General features: G+C 45.0%; 1 protein-coding gene across 1 annotated transcript in view; it reads right to left on the reverse strand.

Moving 5' to 3' along the window:
• Positions 1 to 864: 864 nt before the first annotated feature.
• Positions 865 to 16,225, reverse strand: part of Lrguk (leucine rich repeats and guanylate kinase domain containing) — a 78,238-nt gene continuing 62,877 nt past the window's right edge. Inside the window, exons 13-16 of the mRNA XM_051152470.1 lie at positions 14,579 to 14,692; positions 11,967 to 12,168; positions 9,468 to 9,563; positions 865 to 3,032 (exon numbers count right to left, since the gene is read on the reverse strand). Of these exons, the coding sequence (XP_051008427.1) occupies positions 937 to 3,032; positions 9,468 to 9,563; positions 11,967 to 12,168; positions 14,579 to 14,692 (2,508 nt within the window). The 3' untranslated portion in view covers positions 865 to 936. The remainder of the gene's footprint in view (positions 3,033 to 9,467; positions 9,564 to 11,966; positions 12,169 to 14,578; positions 14,693 to 16,225) is intronic.

The following is a 16,225-nucleotide window of genomic DNA, read 5'->3' on the forward strand; positions in this document are numbered from 1 at the left end:
TGATCTAAGAGAAACTTGGCCTTTCCTTGGATTTTCTTTTTAATCTCAGGATTAAGGATGATTTAGATTAATCTCTTTATAGCAAGGGTGACAGATGCCACCAGGTGCAACTTGAGAGTTGCTTGTGTCCATGTCCCTGCTCTGTAGAGAGAATGGCATATTACCGTGTGTAGTTAAGAAGAATGGGGCCAACACGGAGAATGGTGGTGAGACTCTTGCTTAGCCCAGAAGATGACAAGACCCCTGGTGATGTTCAACAGCTGGCATCTTGTCTCTCTGAGGTCCTGCTGCCCCCTTGTCCTTCCCGTGGTTTGGTTGTGTGAGGTGTACACACACTTCCATCTAGTAGATTTCCATAGGATGGCTCTGGCTGTGCCTTAGTCGCTGACAGAATAATAGGGATAAAGAAATGAAAAACCAGCTCCTCTTAATTCCCCCCCACCCCCCCCCACACACACACATTCTTTTAAATGATTCAACCAGATGCTTTGGCATAATGAAGGCACGGACCGTGAGATTCCTAAGAAGGAAGGTAACTCATTCTGAAATGCACAGATGAAAGGATGGTCCATGACACGTGCCAACTCCAGCCTCTCGTGCTTGGCTTGGCTTGTAGAGCTCCATCCTCACAAATGAACAGAAGGCTGGGAATCTTTAAAAGCGGCAAGAGTTTCTTTTGCTGCTGGCCCCTCCAATAGCACAGAAAGCGCGAAGAAATGTTCTATCAGCCATTAAGTCCTATTGAACACAAGGACCCCCTTGATGACACCAGCAGTCTGAGTTGTTGGCTGTCTCCCCTGCCACCCATGCTGCTGCCACAGGGGGTACCGAGGTACAACTACTTCTGGGAGCCCCCCTCCCCCCGCAAAGCCAGGTGCTGACTGGTGGCTGCACCTTTGGTCTCCTGTGACAGCATAGCTTCTCAGGAGCCAAGGCTCACACTTTGATGCTCTGGCTGCCCCTGGCTCGCAGTCTTCCTGTCCGGCTACCCTGCTCCTCCTCTGACACCTGATTTTGGGGAGCAGCAGGGCTTCTGTCCGGGGCTACACTCTCATTTTTTTTAGTTCGTTTTTCTTTGGATTGCTGCTTAGATACAAGTATGGTGTGCCTCTGGGCATAGCCTTGTCTGATCTCACTGGTGTCTTTATGGGCTTGTGTCTCTTTGGCCCGCAGCTGGCTAGGGGCCGCAATCTCCTGCGCTGAGGGCTTCCCCACAACCTCTTTCTTCTGAGACCTTCCCCTCTTTTGAGCCTGTTCCCTCCCCACAGGAGCGGAAACCTCGCGTTCTGACTTGTCAGGGTCCTGACCCTCTCGGGCTGGCTGATCCTTACTGAGGGCAGTTTCGTTTTCTTGAGCTAACCCTTCAGACGTTTCTCCATTTTGGGACTCACCGACGGACTGCGCCACATCCTTCGAGATGAGATTAGCCTGTGTCTTCTTTCTGGAATTGTGTGCTTTGCCCTTTTTCTCCTCCTGATTCTGGGGCTCTGCTGGCACTGGTTCAGTGTGGCTCACAGGGGACCCGGAGTCAAGCGGGTCTGACGCATTCCTAGGAGCTGGTTTGCTATGGGATTCTGTCTGGGGAGTTGTCTGAGACTTTCCAATTGGCATCTTTTTCGGGTATGGTGACCCTTTAGCTGTCTCTCTTTGTTTGAGGTTTTTTTTCCTAGCTTCCTTCTGCCTAGTGGGCTCCTGGCTGTGGGGCGAGGTCTGCAGATCTGAAGTCTTCTTCCTGGAGGCACCGCCTACTTTGGGAGTTTTCCTTTCCTTTGCAGGCTTTGAAGCAGGCCTTGCCCCTGTGTTCTGGGGAAGCTGAGGTTCCGTGGGCAGAGCAGTAATTTGTGGGAGCCGGACTATGGGTGCCTCCTGTTCCTGGGGTGGGTTAGGGGTTTGTTCTTGGATCGGGGGGCTAATAAGTGGAAGCTTCACCTCGCTCCCTTTCTCAGCCTGGGCTTGCTGTGGGCTGTGGGCCGAGTCGGGGCTCGGGTTTGAGGGTGGTTTGGCTTGAGGAGGGCTGATCAGGGGAAGTTTGCTGGGGTCTCCGTTCTCAGTTGGGAGAGACCTGGGAGAGGGAGTCGGGGTCTGATCTGAGCTTGTCCCCAAAGCCTCTTCCCGGCTAGGAGAGAGAAGCTTGGGTGTGGGTCTCCTGCTCTGGAGAGGAGCCAGGGTTTGAGGCTGAGGCAACCTGGTAGGAGCCAGCCGGCTTCTAGGAAGCAAGGCCACCGGCTGTTCCTTGACCTGAGCAAGTTTGGAGTTTGTGGATGGGTCTTGCGGGGGTGGAATTTCTGGGTAAGGAGTACTGGCTCGGACAACTGCTGCTTTGGGGGTTCCCTCCCTTGGAGGTGGTTGAGAGCCCCCAACAGACTTCTCTACCTCGGGGTGAGAAGAGTCTTCCGGAAGACTGGGGGCGGAACTATTGGGTGCAGTGTTGGCTGACTCAATTCCCTCATCTTGTACTCTCTGAGGACTGAGGGAAGCTGGGTTCGGTCCCTGTGAAGGTTCAGATAGCGGTGGGTTGCCAGAGGCTACTTTGGTCTCTCCGGATTCCTTGTCCTGGTCTAGCTGAGGGCGGAGCGGGGGAACAGGAGCAGGATGCTGGGGCGGCTCTGGAGGTGCAATAGTAGAAGACTGTTCTGCTTTGAGCGTAGGTGGCCCGGGCTTGTCTTCAGAGCCATCCATCTCAGTGGTTAGTTTTGGAGGAAGATGGGCTGGCTGACCATCCTCTTCCTCGGCCTTTGGTGGTATGTCTTGGGCCTGCTGAGGAATACCAAGTGTTGAAGAACTGACCTGCTGAGGTAGATCCAGGTGGCTACTAAAGGAAGGCTCTTTCTTAGGGTGTTCTCCATCCTCAGTCAACTCTTGGTTCTGTGGGAGAGCAGGGTTCTGATTGCCCGGGGCCTTTGCATGAGTCTGCACGTCCAGGAAAGCCTCTGGGTTTTGGCCATCTGCTTGTAGTCTTGCCAAGCGCCTGGGGGAGGGGACCAGGTGGGCTGGGACTCCAGAGATGGTTTTCTTGCTAGAAGGGGCTCCTGCTTTAATATAAAGAGAAGTTAGCTACAAATGCTCTTCCTTGCTGGAAACTAACAACAACAACAACAAAAAAAACACCCTCGGTTCCCTTTGATGGTGCACATGGACCTTTAAAAGAAGAAAAGCACACGGAGAACTTTCCTTCTCCTTAGGGAAACTAAGAAGATACATTTCTCTAATTTGATAGAAGTTAAGACCCTTTTTGGTGAACTAAAAAGATGAACTTTAAGTGGATAAGCATCTAGATGTTTACTCAAAATCAAGTTTGGCTCTGTGGATGGCGAGGGGAAGTTTCTAGATGAATGAGCTCGATTTCGCGGTTTAGTGGTTAAGAAATAACCTGTGGGTGGTGGAGGAGCCCTGTCTGTTTCCTGACACCCTCGAGGCTCACAGTCCAGCAGGAACCCAGTAGGGCAAGGAAGGAAGGCTGGCATGGGTTCAAAGACATCAGAAGGTACCAGGGTCTGCTCCCGAAGATGAGGGGTCCAGGCCATTGTCCTCGCTTACCATCACCCCAGATTTCCATGGCTATAGAAATGGCTCGCAGGGGCCACTGGCAATACTGACACTGCAGAGAGGGACAGCTTCCTCCATTCACACTTTCTCCGAGTGGCTCATTCTGCACTTGCTCACAAAGGACAGACACCTTGATGTAGTTCGGGTGGCCTAAATACCATCGTAACCCAGCCCAGGGCACATAGCTCTGAAGTGTGCAGTGGTCAGGGGCAACACATCAGTCTGAGCTCAGTGTGGGACAGACCTTGGTGACCCCAGAGTGGTCCATCTCCAGCAGCAAACCTATCCCTGACCACCGCCCCTCCCTCCACGGATGATGGACGGGTTTGTGCTACTTCAGGTTCACAGTGAGCCTTCTAGTCTGGTCCTCTTTTGTATCCAGTCAAACTAGATGGCTCCCGAGAGTGGGACGGGGCAAGTGGGCCCAGTAGAAAGCCTCCCTCAGGGTAGAGTTTCTGATGGTGCCCTCTGTTCATGATTACCTTTATCACAGATATAAACCAAAACACAATTTAGACAAGAAGCAGGGTGAAACAGTGAAGCCAAGCAGGCAGATTTGCAGAGAACAGAACGTAAATCAGTTACCGGGGCGTGGGACCTGGTGCTTACTGAGCAGTTTCTGCATTAGGGAACTGAAGGCTTTGAAAATAGGTGGCAGGAACGGAGGAACGGTCACACAACACTCAGAATGCAGCCAGTGGCGCTGAAGTTCACGCTTAACGTGATTAAAATGGGAAACTTGGGCTGGCAAGATGGCTTAGTAGTTAAAGCTCTTGCTGCCAAGATTGATGACCTGAGTTTGACCCCTGCAACCTACATACATGGTGGAAGAGACAATCAATTCCCACAAGTTGTCCATTGGTCTTCACACACACACACACACACACACACACACACACACACACACACACACACACACACACTGATCGCACACACACATGCACACACACATACACACACACTGATCTTCACACACACACACACGCACACACATACACACACGTAAACAAATTCTAAAACTTTCTAAAAAATAAAAATGGCAAGTTCTATATGCTTACATGGTACATGCAATACAATCTAAAAAGAAAAGTATAAGAACAGTGCAGCAGTGCTGAAGGTCCTCTCCTTTAGTTTTATTGTCAGACACACAGGGTTCCCTTTATCTACCCTGATGATTTAACAATTCATGAAATTTAGCTAAATGATACCATGCCCTTTACTAGAAGGTAAAAGTGCCGGTTTATGGGCTGGCAAATTGGTCCATTTTCCCTTTATCATTAATCAGAATTAGGAAAACTATCATTTCATTTCATAACCTTTATGGCAAGAACTCAGGCGGCTCACTAGTTCTACTTCCTGAGAGCTTCCCTGGAGGCAGTGGCAGACCAGGACATGGGCTCTACAGCAGTGGTTCTCAGCCTGTGGGGTGCGACCCTTCCACCAAATGACTTTCACAGGGGTCGCCCAGGACCGTCAAAACAACACAGGTATTTACATTATGACTCATAACAGTAGCAAGATTACAGTTATGAAGTAGCAATGGAAATAATTTTATGTTTGGGGGTCACCCCAGCACCAAGAACCATATTAAAGGATCACCACATTAAGAAGATCGAGAACCACTGATCTATGGAGATGGAGGGTGAACCACACCCTTACACCGAGGTGCTAATCAAGCGCGTTTCTTCTTACTTCACAGAGTCTAGATTGTTAACTTCATGTTTTAGAAACAAATCTTTCCTACATTACTATGGGGAAAACAGGACCGTGCCATACTTAATTGGTGTGCACAAAGTCAATGGCACATCCAAGCTTGCAGGAGCGGATCATCCCCACATACCTAAAGTTATTTCTGCATGCGTTCAGTGAACGTTCGGCTAACCCACCCCGGTGAAGGCTCGGACCTCTGGGTGTAGGTTGGTGGGCGCTGACCTCAGGAAAGGCAGCTCTTGGGCATCCTTCCATCATTCTGTCTCATCCTCACTGTCACATGGCCGTTGCCACCACGTCCCCAGTGACACATGAGCAGCACGTGATCACTGGGGATGAAGCTGTATATGTTGTTACCTCAAATATTTGGGAATTGTCTGCAGATCGCACTGAAACAGGATTATCTCTTTTGGAAAGATGATGCTCCTGAGGTAAGATTTTGTTTGAACTGAGGCTCAGCACACTGACACTCTTAATCCAGCCGTGAAAAGCCTCTGCTCTTCAAGCCAGACTTAATGCACCACAGTATCATGTGTGGTCTTTAAAATTTCTTTTAAAGAAAAAGATGATTTTCTAAATTCATCTCTCTATTTGAACTAACGATTACTAGTTAGATTTAGGACAGAAAAGTAAGACTTTAGCTACCCACCCAGTTATCTAACTGTTCAGAGTAACCTCTCATAGAGTCGTAAACATTCATTTCGCTTTCTTCCCTTTCACATCTTAATTGGTTTTTAAAATTATGATCTATCATACACATCACATATATATCATAGAAAATAAGATCAGAATAGCTCAGCTCAGAGCAGAGGCAGAGAGGCAGGTCCCAGCTGGGTCCTGTCCAGGATGACACATCTGCTGAGGCTGGCGCCTTCTTGGGGCGTCTTACATTTTCAAGGGGAGGCAATTATGTCTGTGCGCTATGATGATTACTACTTTTGTCAATTTGACACAAAACCTAGACTTTCCTGGGAAGAGAGTCTCCGTGAAGAACTGAGCTGAGGGCATGTCTGTGGGGGGACTGCATGTTAACTGTGTGAGAACCCACTGTGGGCGGTCACATTCCCTAGGCAGGGCATTCTGAACTGCATAAGAACAAAGAAATCAAGCTTAGCATTAGCATGCAAGTGGGCACGCATACATTTATCGTGCTTTGCTTTCGACTCTGGATGTGACCTGGCTTCCCCATAGTGATGAACTGTCACTTGAAACCCTTTTACCCTGATTTGCCTTTTTGTCAGGGCATTTTACTGTAGAAGCAGAAATGAAACTAGAACAGGCCCCATTCATCTGTACTGAACCCATAACCAGGTGATCCTCACCCTTGACAAAGACTTTACAGTCCTGGAGTTGACAGAAGCCACTGGCTTGACTCCTTGGGCCACTAGAGATGCTTTAAAAGCTTACTAATAAGGACTATAATCATTAGAATTTCAAATGTACTCACTTGAATGCTGTCTCATCTCTACAATGCCACTGAAGTGGAAGTTTATCTTTAATTATCAACTGAAAAAATAACTCCCTCTGCAAATTAACTGTAAACAGGAGATAAGGTTTTGCTTTAAGAAAACACATTCTTTTTCAGAATATTAAACCTCTCAGAAGAGTAAGGTTCTGTTGAGGAGCTAGATCTGCTGATTGATTGGAACACATCCTGTCTATTTTTGAAGCTAGAATTTCATTAGTCAATAACTAGGTGCCTCAGTTTTGATTAGCAAATGTTTCTGAAAGTTATAACATTTTTTATAAAGTCTATAATTTATACATTTCATTAAATCAGATAGGTCTAACCTAATTATTTCAAATAAGTAAGATTTTATTACACACTTTAAAGTAGGAGTCTATTTTTCTGTACACACATTATCTTGCCTATTGACTTGCCAACCAGTCACTGCACACTGTAGTTGGTATCCTGATCACTGGAGAGGTAAGAAGAGCTAAAGAAGGTAGTGATGGGGTCTACGGGCTGTGTGCCAAGCCTTGCTCATTGCCTCTCTGTTCAGAAGTACCACAGAGAAACACACGTTTCTCATTTACCCAGGGGACTAATCAGTGTTTGTCCAAATCCACAAGAGGCTGATATGAGAGCCAGCACACCAATTTATTAATTTACACTGGGGGATGGGGCAGGTTCAGGGACTACGACAGTGTGTTCTCACGTAAGATACAGGCCCCACAGGGACCAGGTCCACCTAGGGGACCAAATTAAAGATCACAAGGTTGCTTGAATAGCAAAGAATTAAAGCAAAGGGAGCCATATTTCCTCAAGAGAAAGCTCCATGGAGGTCCAAGCCTCACTAGGTATACTGTACTGCAGCCTATTTTGATAGACAAGCTTTCTTCAAGTATCTTCTAGGAGGCATGTCATAATCTTAGCTATTTTAACATTTAAGTCCCATGCGTGTGTGCAACAGGACAGTCAGCTGGCATCTGTGGCTTTACTGGTACTGCACTGACCTCAGCCCAAAATACAAGGAGTACCTGACCTTGTGGAAGAATGCGCAACATTTCCAACGGCACCGTGGGCTTGAGTGGTTGAGCTCTGTCAAAGTCATGGCCTGGCCTCCCTTGTCAGCCTATAGGAACATCAGCAGGCAAGCAGAATCTTATTTGGACCACCAAGAAGCCACAAGGCTTCCACAAAGCAGCAACAATCTTAATATTTTGTAAATGTGTGTGTGTATGTGTGTGTGTGTGTGTGTGTGTGTGTGTGTGTGTGTGTGTGTGTGACTGGAGTTCAGTCCACAGAGGGGCCTTTGGAAAAGATTTTCATTGTGGTAGTAAACATGAACGTTAGCATTTTCACCACTGTTAAGGTACTGCCCAGTGCATGAAGTCCGTTGACTCTGTTGTGCAATCATCGTCGCTGTCCATCTCCGGAACTCATTTCACCTTCTGAAAACTTAAACTCTACCCGTTAAACAGTAGCACTCCATTCCCTGCTTAGCCACGGATCAACAGGCTTCTGCTTCCCGACTCTCCTAATTTCACTGCCCCAAGTACCTCACAGAAGTGTAACTGTACAGCATCTGCTCTGACCAGCTTAGTTTACTCACCACCCTGTCTTCAAGGCTCATGTCAGACTGTGTGCCAGAGTGCCCTTCCTTTTTAAAATGAAGTAACATCAAAGACTGTACATGACACCTTCCTTATCCACCATCCATAACTGGACCCCATGGTTGTTCCAACTTTTGATTAATGTGAATGGAACGGCTATAAATAGGGTGTCTTTCACTATTTCCTACAGATGTTGCTTTTGATGGCTTAGGGTATTTATCCAGAAGTGAAACAACTGGATGTCATGAAGGTTGTCTTTTTTCTTTCTTTCTTTTCTTTTCTTTCTTTCCTTTCTTTCTTTCTTTTTTTTTCTTTTTTTCTTTTTTTTTTTTCTTTTTTAGTAATTTACATACCATTTTCTATAGCAGCTACACCATTTTATATGGGTCTTGGCACATAGTTCTAATTTTTCCAGACACTTTTTAGTTAGTAGCTTTACAAGTGGGTGTGAGGCAAATTTGAGGGGCGTGCTATTCAAATCCATCTCAAAATAGTCAAGTCCCAAAATTCTCGGCTTAGAATTCTTAGATTTCAAGTCAGCGCTCTCACACGACCCTCCACATTTGCTGCTCAGGGCCCATGACGCAGGAGGGGCATGCGGTATCTATTCTTGAGGACGAGAAACTGAAGGCCAGAAGAGCTAAGCAGCTTGGCCAAGTGAGCTGCAGGGCTAGCCCCACCCCCACCCCCACCCCAGCTGTGTGTTCCAGCCAGTGAGCTTCCCACTGTTCTCCGCAGTATATCACTTTCAGGATTGGCAGTTCAAGGAAAAAGAGTAAGAAAACTCTCACACTAAAATTCTTGGACTAAATATATACCTGATAGGCACGCTATTCTAGTCCCATAAGGGAATAGGCTTCTGGAAGGCTGAGTTCTAAACCATGAGGCCAACTCTTATCTATTGTCTACTTCCAAGGCACTGTCCAACGTGTGGCTGGGGTGAGGGGGTAGGGGAGTGACCTGCTACAGACATGGAGACAAGCATAGTTACAGATACAAAGGGCTGAGTCATATACCTACCTACCCCAGGAAAAAATGTAGGAATTAAATACTGTGAGCCAGTGTCAGCCCAGTTAGTGAATGCCCAAGTAACAATAGAGCTGCCTTATTTTTCCAAGGAAAATAAACGTGGTACTAAGGACACAGGACAGTACCTAGAGCTGGAGCCAAATCTTTAGCAGCGGCCTCAGTCAATCCCAGGTAATCTCTGATGAGTCCACTTAGCTTTTGGTAGGCAACATCCAGATCATCTACAATAAACAACAGAGCATTTAATGTGCTAGAATCATGTCAAAACAGTCACCATTCAATGGTGAGTGAACTGATTTGGTCACCACACTTCACTTTATTACTTTTGTGGTACGTACACTTCTAAGAGCATCCAAGCGAAATTTCCCTCTCCTCTAATCTCCAGCCCTCAAGTGTGGCCAGAGCCTATGGAGGCAGAGAGAGCTCATGCCTATGAATACTTTACATCATACACAGAAGGCACATGCAGTATGGCTGAGGTTACTAATGTAAGGGAGATTATCCAAGTGGCTCACTGGGATCATGTCCCCAGAATAGACTTGTCTAGTCGGTGACAGCACAGAAGTCAGAGATTCAAAGCACAGAGAGGATCTGACGTGCTCTTTGCTGTCTGGCAGATGGTCAGCACCATATAGATAAAACAGAGACCAGAGGGACTCCGCATAGCTTTCTAGGGGTAGCCAGCCAGGAGCGAGAGCTCGGGCCCACATCTCAGGAACTGCATTCTGCCAGCCACACAATTCCTTGGGAGCTAAGTTTCCCCCTAGAGCCTTCAGATGAGATCTCGATTCAGCTGCCACCTTAATCTCAGCACTGACTTCAAGCCCTGTTATGCTGACCTAACCTGCTGAGCAGGCTCCAGGTTAAACACTAGCTGTGAGCACATGTATGCAGCAGTTTAAAGCTAATATAGATACGTAATATGTTAACACAATTTAGAAGCTTGAGAAAATGACTAAATGAAGCATATAAAACAGTCATTTCCATAATAGTTAAATACCAGCAATATCATATGACTTAATGTCCCCATTTTTACCCAGTATCTCACCAAAAGGCTATCAAGAGCTTATTTCATCTATTCGTCTATGTATCTATGTGCCTATGTACCTATGTATGTATGTATGTATGTATCACTTATTTATTTATTTAAAATTTATGTATTTTGAGACAGAGTGTCACTTGTAACCCTGGCTGACTTGGAACTCTCTATGTAAACCAGGCAGGCCCCCAAATCATGGCAATCTGCCTGCCTGAACCTCCTGAGTGCTGGGACAATAAGACCATGCACCACCATGTCCCCCCCTCCCTTTCGCTTACTGCATTTATTTCTTTGTTGGAGGGGATGCACGTGGCAGTCAGAGAACAAGGTATAGAAGTCAGTTCTCACTGGGTGGTGGTGGTGGGGGGGGGGGGGTCACACCTTTAATCCCTTGGGAGGCAGAGGAGGTGAATCTCTGAGTATGAGGCTAGGCTGGTCTTCAGAGTGAGTTTCAGAACTGCCAGGGATACAGAGAGAAACCCTGTATCAGAAGATGATGATAAAGGAGAAAGAGGAGAAGGAGGAAAAAGAGGAGGAGGAGGAAGGAGGGGGGGGGGCAGGATTGCCAGGGATACAGAGAGAAACTTTGTATCAGAAGAAGAAGATGATGATGGAGGAGGAGGAGGAAAAAGAGGAGGAGGAGGAGGGGTCAGATGGGGAAGAGGGAGAAGGGGAATGGGAGAAAGAAGTCAGTTCTCTCCTTCCACCATATGAGTTCAGCAGATTGCACTCACATTGTCAGGCTTGGCTGCAGGCCCTTTACCTATTGAGCCATCTTACCACTCCAAGCTGTCTCTGCATCCACACAGAGTATTTATCATTCCTTCATGGATATATGAAGCAGCATAATCAAAACCATATACAAAGGTCCACATTTCAAAAATTTTCAAAAATCTTTCTCTTTCTGGCTTCTGCTTTAAATTAGTGGCCATTTTTATATTCTATTTGATACAATTTTCATTGGTACAATTGTTCCTATTTATGGAACATCATATGGTTTCAATACATAAATATATTATATTTATGCTCAAGTTTGGTAAACTATCACATCCTTCATCTCAAACATCCATTACTTCTTTGTGATGATAAAATATGAAAATATCTAGGTAAAAAAGTGACACGCTTTATTCTAAGGTGGTTTTTGGAAACATTTTACTCAGATAATTTCAAATTCCAATATTTTCAGTAGCTGTGATTCTTTGTAGAGGTGAGTTATGATAAAAATTACCTGAGCTTCATATGCCTTTAAAAGTTTAAATATATATAATTCAGAAGGGATGTTGTCATCTTTGTTCTCACAGTGTCCCCAGGGGAAGGAATCTGTGTGGGCACATTTTATACCAACTCGATTAGTCCCAACCTCATGGACTAATACAGCTAGATCATGCTATGGAAACAGGGGAAACTGGATCCCACAGGTGCTTACCATGTCCTGCTGCTCTTTCCAGCTTTTAATTACAACAAACATGTCTGTTTCCTAAGAGTTTTCTTTCCATGACATAAACTGGAAATGCAGTGATTGTATACGTCAAACATGAAACCATATTTAAAAAAAAAAAATAAAACTCGGCTGGGCATTACTGACCTGCATTGATTACTGCATCGAAATAGCCTGGAAATTTCTGATTAATTTTAACATAAAGGTCCACCCTAGAGACGGCAAACTCAATTTCTGCGCGACTAAACAGTCCCTTTCTCCGCAAGTATCCTTCATATTTTTCCTTGTCCATAGGCACCACCAAGATATATCGAGGCTCAAAATAGGAATACTTCAAGCTTCTTACACCCTAGGTATTGAAAAGGAACGTCAGAAACAACTACCCACTTCAGACATCACTGTAGTGCATAGTATCACACTCAAGAACATATTTTATCTGTAGAATCAGTTGCTGCTTTCCTATAAATATTTCAAGACTGGATTACTTTTATTTCTTCATCAAATATTAAATTATCATGGGAACCATTACAATTCATTCCACCTGGTTTTTCTTAAATTAGTCGTTCTAATGACTATGGCTGTTAGAAAGAGAAAATTGCTGGGTAGAAAATAGGGATATTCACAGAGTGCTGCCATTTTATTATCGAAATGTAATTCAATTCCATATTTCAATAGGCACCCTTGAAGCACTTAGAGATCTTCCCAGGGGGGAAAGGGCTCCCATGGTATCCCTCTGTCATCCATCACCTTGGCACCATAGGACAAAGAAAGATGTATAATATTTAGCACCATGATCAGACTACTACATTACAGACACGGTCCTCGAGCTTAGGGGATTTGGAGATGGTATTGCCAAACATAAGTGGGCGTTGTCCCAAACACGTAAAACACGCCTTCTTTGTAGCAGCTAGACCCTGCTACCACCGTGCTGGGCTGAGTTCACGCATCTATGTCACCTGTCACTTCTCTGGGTCTTGTGTCCTGCTAAGTTTTGTTTCCTGGCAGTAATTAGACCCTCCTGCCACCGCCACAGCTGACACTGCTGTTGGACCATCAAAGCCATCTTGCTTTTACGGTTTGGCAAAGTACCGGACTCTACCATCCAGGGTCCAGAGCTTCTGCCTCCAACATATCCTCCCTTCATAGATGCAAAATTTAAAGACTTGTAGTAATTGCCCCCAAGTCATTGTGGTTGCACATTTTGCACCCTCCATCGAAAAGGTGGCAGAACAAGGCCAGCATAAGATGCTAGCCAGGTGCCCACAGGGTGAAGAGATGTGGATGATAGCCTGGAAGGTTGTAATGTGAGTTCTGTGGTCCTAAGGGCTCTTCACACATCCTCAGCCTCCCTGGGCATACGCTTCCTCCTAGGGCAAGTGGAAGAGTTGTTTAAAGTGGGTTGTAAAGCCTCTCCATCTTCTCAGTTCTGGTACCTTCAGTTTAACTCAAGTTCAAGATCTTTGCTTTAACGATTCAGTGGCAAGAAATACAGGCTGCTTTTAAAGCAATTTCTGCAAGAGCCGGTGACAAGGGCATTCTGGGAAAAGACACCTCAGCTGGGGAAAAGCAGGGAAAATAAAATAGTTTATAGACTTAACCTCTTGGAAATTAGGAGAATAAGGTCCCAGGAAGAAGAAAAAAGGGGAGAAAGGGGGAAACAGGAGCCTGACAACGGTGGATGCAACGAGATGGAGCTTGGGGGCACTCAAACATGCATTAGGTTTTTGTTTGTTTGTTTGTTTTTGTTTTGGTTTTTTTTTATTCTCTCTGTCCAAGGCAGACATTTTTCTAACTGATCTTTAAAAAAAAAAAATTTGAAAAAGGACTAAAGAAGATACAGAACCAATCAACTGCAGAAAGATAAGAAAAGATAATGATGCAGAAAGTTAAAGAGCTGAAGGAAGAGTGCCAGTTCAAGCAAAGCTGGGGAACAAGCACCCCAAAGGGCTCTGTGGCCTTACAAAGAGAAATGAAGCAAGCATTCAATCAACAGGAAATGACGGCCTTGTCAAGTTTTGCTTTACATTTCTTTTGATTAAATTTGTTTTGTCTGACTATACGTTTTATTGCTTAGTAAAAATAATTTTAAAAAATTAACCGTCACTAAAGACCTGTTTTATTTAGTTAATGTTCTTTAAACAAGTGGGTAGGAAATTGATGGGTTTCTTCTGGCTCACAATTTTGGAAAAAAATGTCTGTACATTCTAATTTGAGAGAGTTGTTTGGGGGTAGTTTGGATATAAGGGAAAGCCAAAACTCTGAAATCTGCAAGTCTAACTTGCCAGAAGTATAAACACATTGCATCCAGTGAACACCCAGAGCCAGGTGACAGTGCCACCCACACAGCTCTGCGGAGAATGAAGGAACAGGGTTGACCATGCAGGTTGACACACTCCTGAGGGGACAGGGAGTCAGTTGTGCCTGTACCCACTTCACAGAAACAGAGACAAGCTGTGATAACAAAGGGGAACTTTAGGGAGGGAATAAGACACGATACCTCTTGAATGGAGCTGTCATCTAAATCTTAACTTTTACAGGTCTTACTTCCCCCACAGTGACAATAAACTTAACACTTCCGGCTTTTGTAGCATTTCTCTTGTGCTTAGCAATATTTTATCCAGATATTATAGCCCCAACTTCAGACATACACACACACACACACACACACACACACACACACACACACAGAGACACATGTACGCGCACACAGGCATGTACGCATATATGCATGCACATGCTCATGAGTAAAAAATACTTACTTCTATTTCCATATGAATGCAGCTCGCTAATCCGTCTCTTGCAATACCTTCTACAGTGTCCCTATTTAATCCATAATTGTGATTACCATAATTAAACGTTAGAATAAATTTCCCCTGGAATTAGAAAAATACAAAGATTTGCACATCCAGTTGTAATATAATGATAGAAACCACTTGATGTCTCACTTTCATCTAATTCCATAAAGCTAAAAAACTGTTACTAAGTACAGAAGTGACCCAGTGGTAACGGGATGATGGACCAATACTAACCTCTGATGGGGGGTCATTCAGAATTCTACCTGATGAAAATAAGGTTTATCAAAATAGTCTACTGACAAAATGTTTGAGGAGGGTTATGGATGAAGCTTCTGTTAGGCCAGGCCATGGTGCTTGCTTACCTATTTCCTGCCAAGTTCACATCACAAGCTTTTATTATGGAGGGAGTAAAGTTAGTGGCTTACCCTGTCCCTTGCAGCTATGCCTGCATCCCAGGCCCCCAGACAAGGGTCCCAATCCTAAATCCCTTGCATTTCAAGATAAGCCATGAGGAATGAATGGGTAATCCTGAGGGCTGTGGGCATCCTAAAAGCTTGAAAAAGATAGACCCAGCCTGGTTTTCCCTTTTAAAGATGACCTTTCATTGAAACTGCCTCAAATGTTACTCAACAGAGTTGTTGCCTGCCCTATAGTTATTTAAATACAAAGACCACCCTCCTTGTATATTTTGGAGGCTCATTTCCAGTGACAGTTGTATTCCCTTATAAGAAGAAAAGAAAAAAAGAAAAGAAAATGTAAGTTAAAAAAATACAATCCTCAAATTTGACTTTTTCTTTGACAATGTATTCATCAAACCATTAGGACTAACCTATGCTGGGAAGCTAATAACAGTAAAAGGAATAAAAGATGTGGTTGACCTTGGCAAATGTGCCTTCTGAAATGCATGACTTTAAAATAAACAATGTGGAGGAGTGCATTCAGCCCCAGCAAATGGCAGGAGCATCATTAGAAACAGCAAACAGTTAGGAGTCTAATACTGCATCATTAACAGCAGCAGCAGCAACTCCAGAGCCTCTTGCTACCCTCCTGGCTCAGATGGTCTGGAGACGTGTGTAGATGACAGACTGGCTATCTGCCAGAGGAGCGGTTTTACACAGGAGACACAGGGTGCCTTTTGAGGTTGCCTGGGTTTCTAGAGACTACAGGTGCTGGGGGGTGATAAGGAAATTTGTTACAATCCAAGTTAAAAACCCAACAACACATGCCTTTAATTTTTTATTCTTTCAATGTCACAATCTCTTTGTTCTTTTTTAAAAAGTTGATTATTTTCCATGTGTATGTATGTACTTAACTATGTTCACCCATGAATGTCCACAATGTGGCTATGGCTCACACCTTTCGCGCTTTAGCTTATTTACCATGTATGATGGTTGCGTTCATATGTTGACTTGGAGAGTGATTGGGGTGAGATTAACATTGAAACTGGTGAACTTGGAAGAGGCAGACTGCTCTGGAATGTGGGTGGGGCTGTGTCTGATCTCTTGAAGACTTGTATAGAACAGAAAGGTGAGCCTTTGGGCCGCGCCTTCACTGCTGGATGGATCTCCTAAGTCTCCGGCCCACTCACCTACATAGCAGGTTCCAGCTGGT

This window comes from Acomys russatus, chromosome 10 (genome assembly GCF_903995435.1).
Source record: "Acomys russatus chromosome 10, mAcoRus1.1, whole genome shotgun sequence".
Lineage (NCBI taxonomy): Eukaryota > Metazoa > Chordata > Mammalia > Rodentia > Muridae > Acomys > Acomys russatus.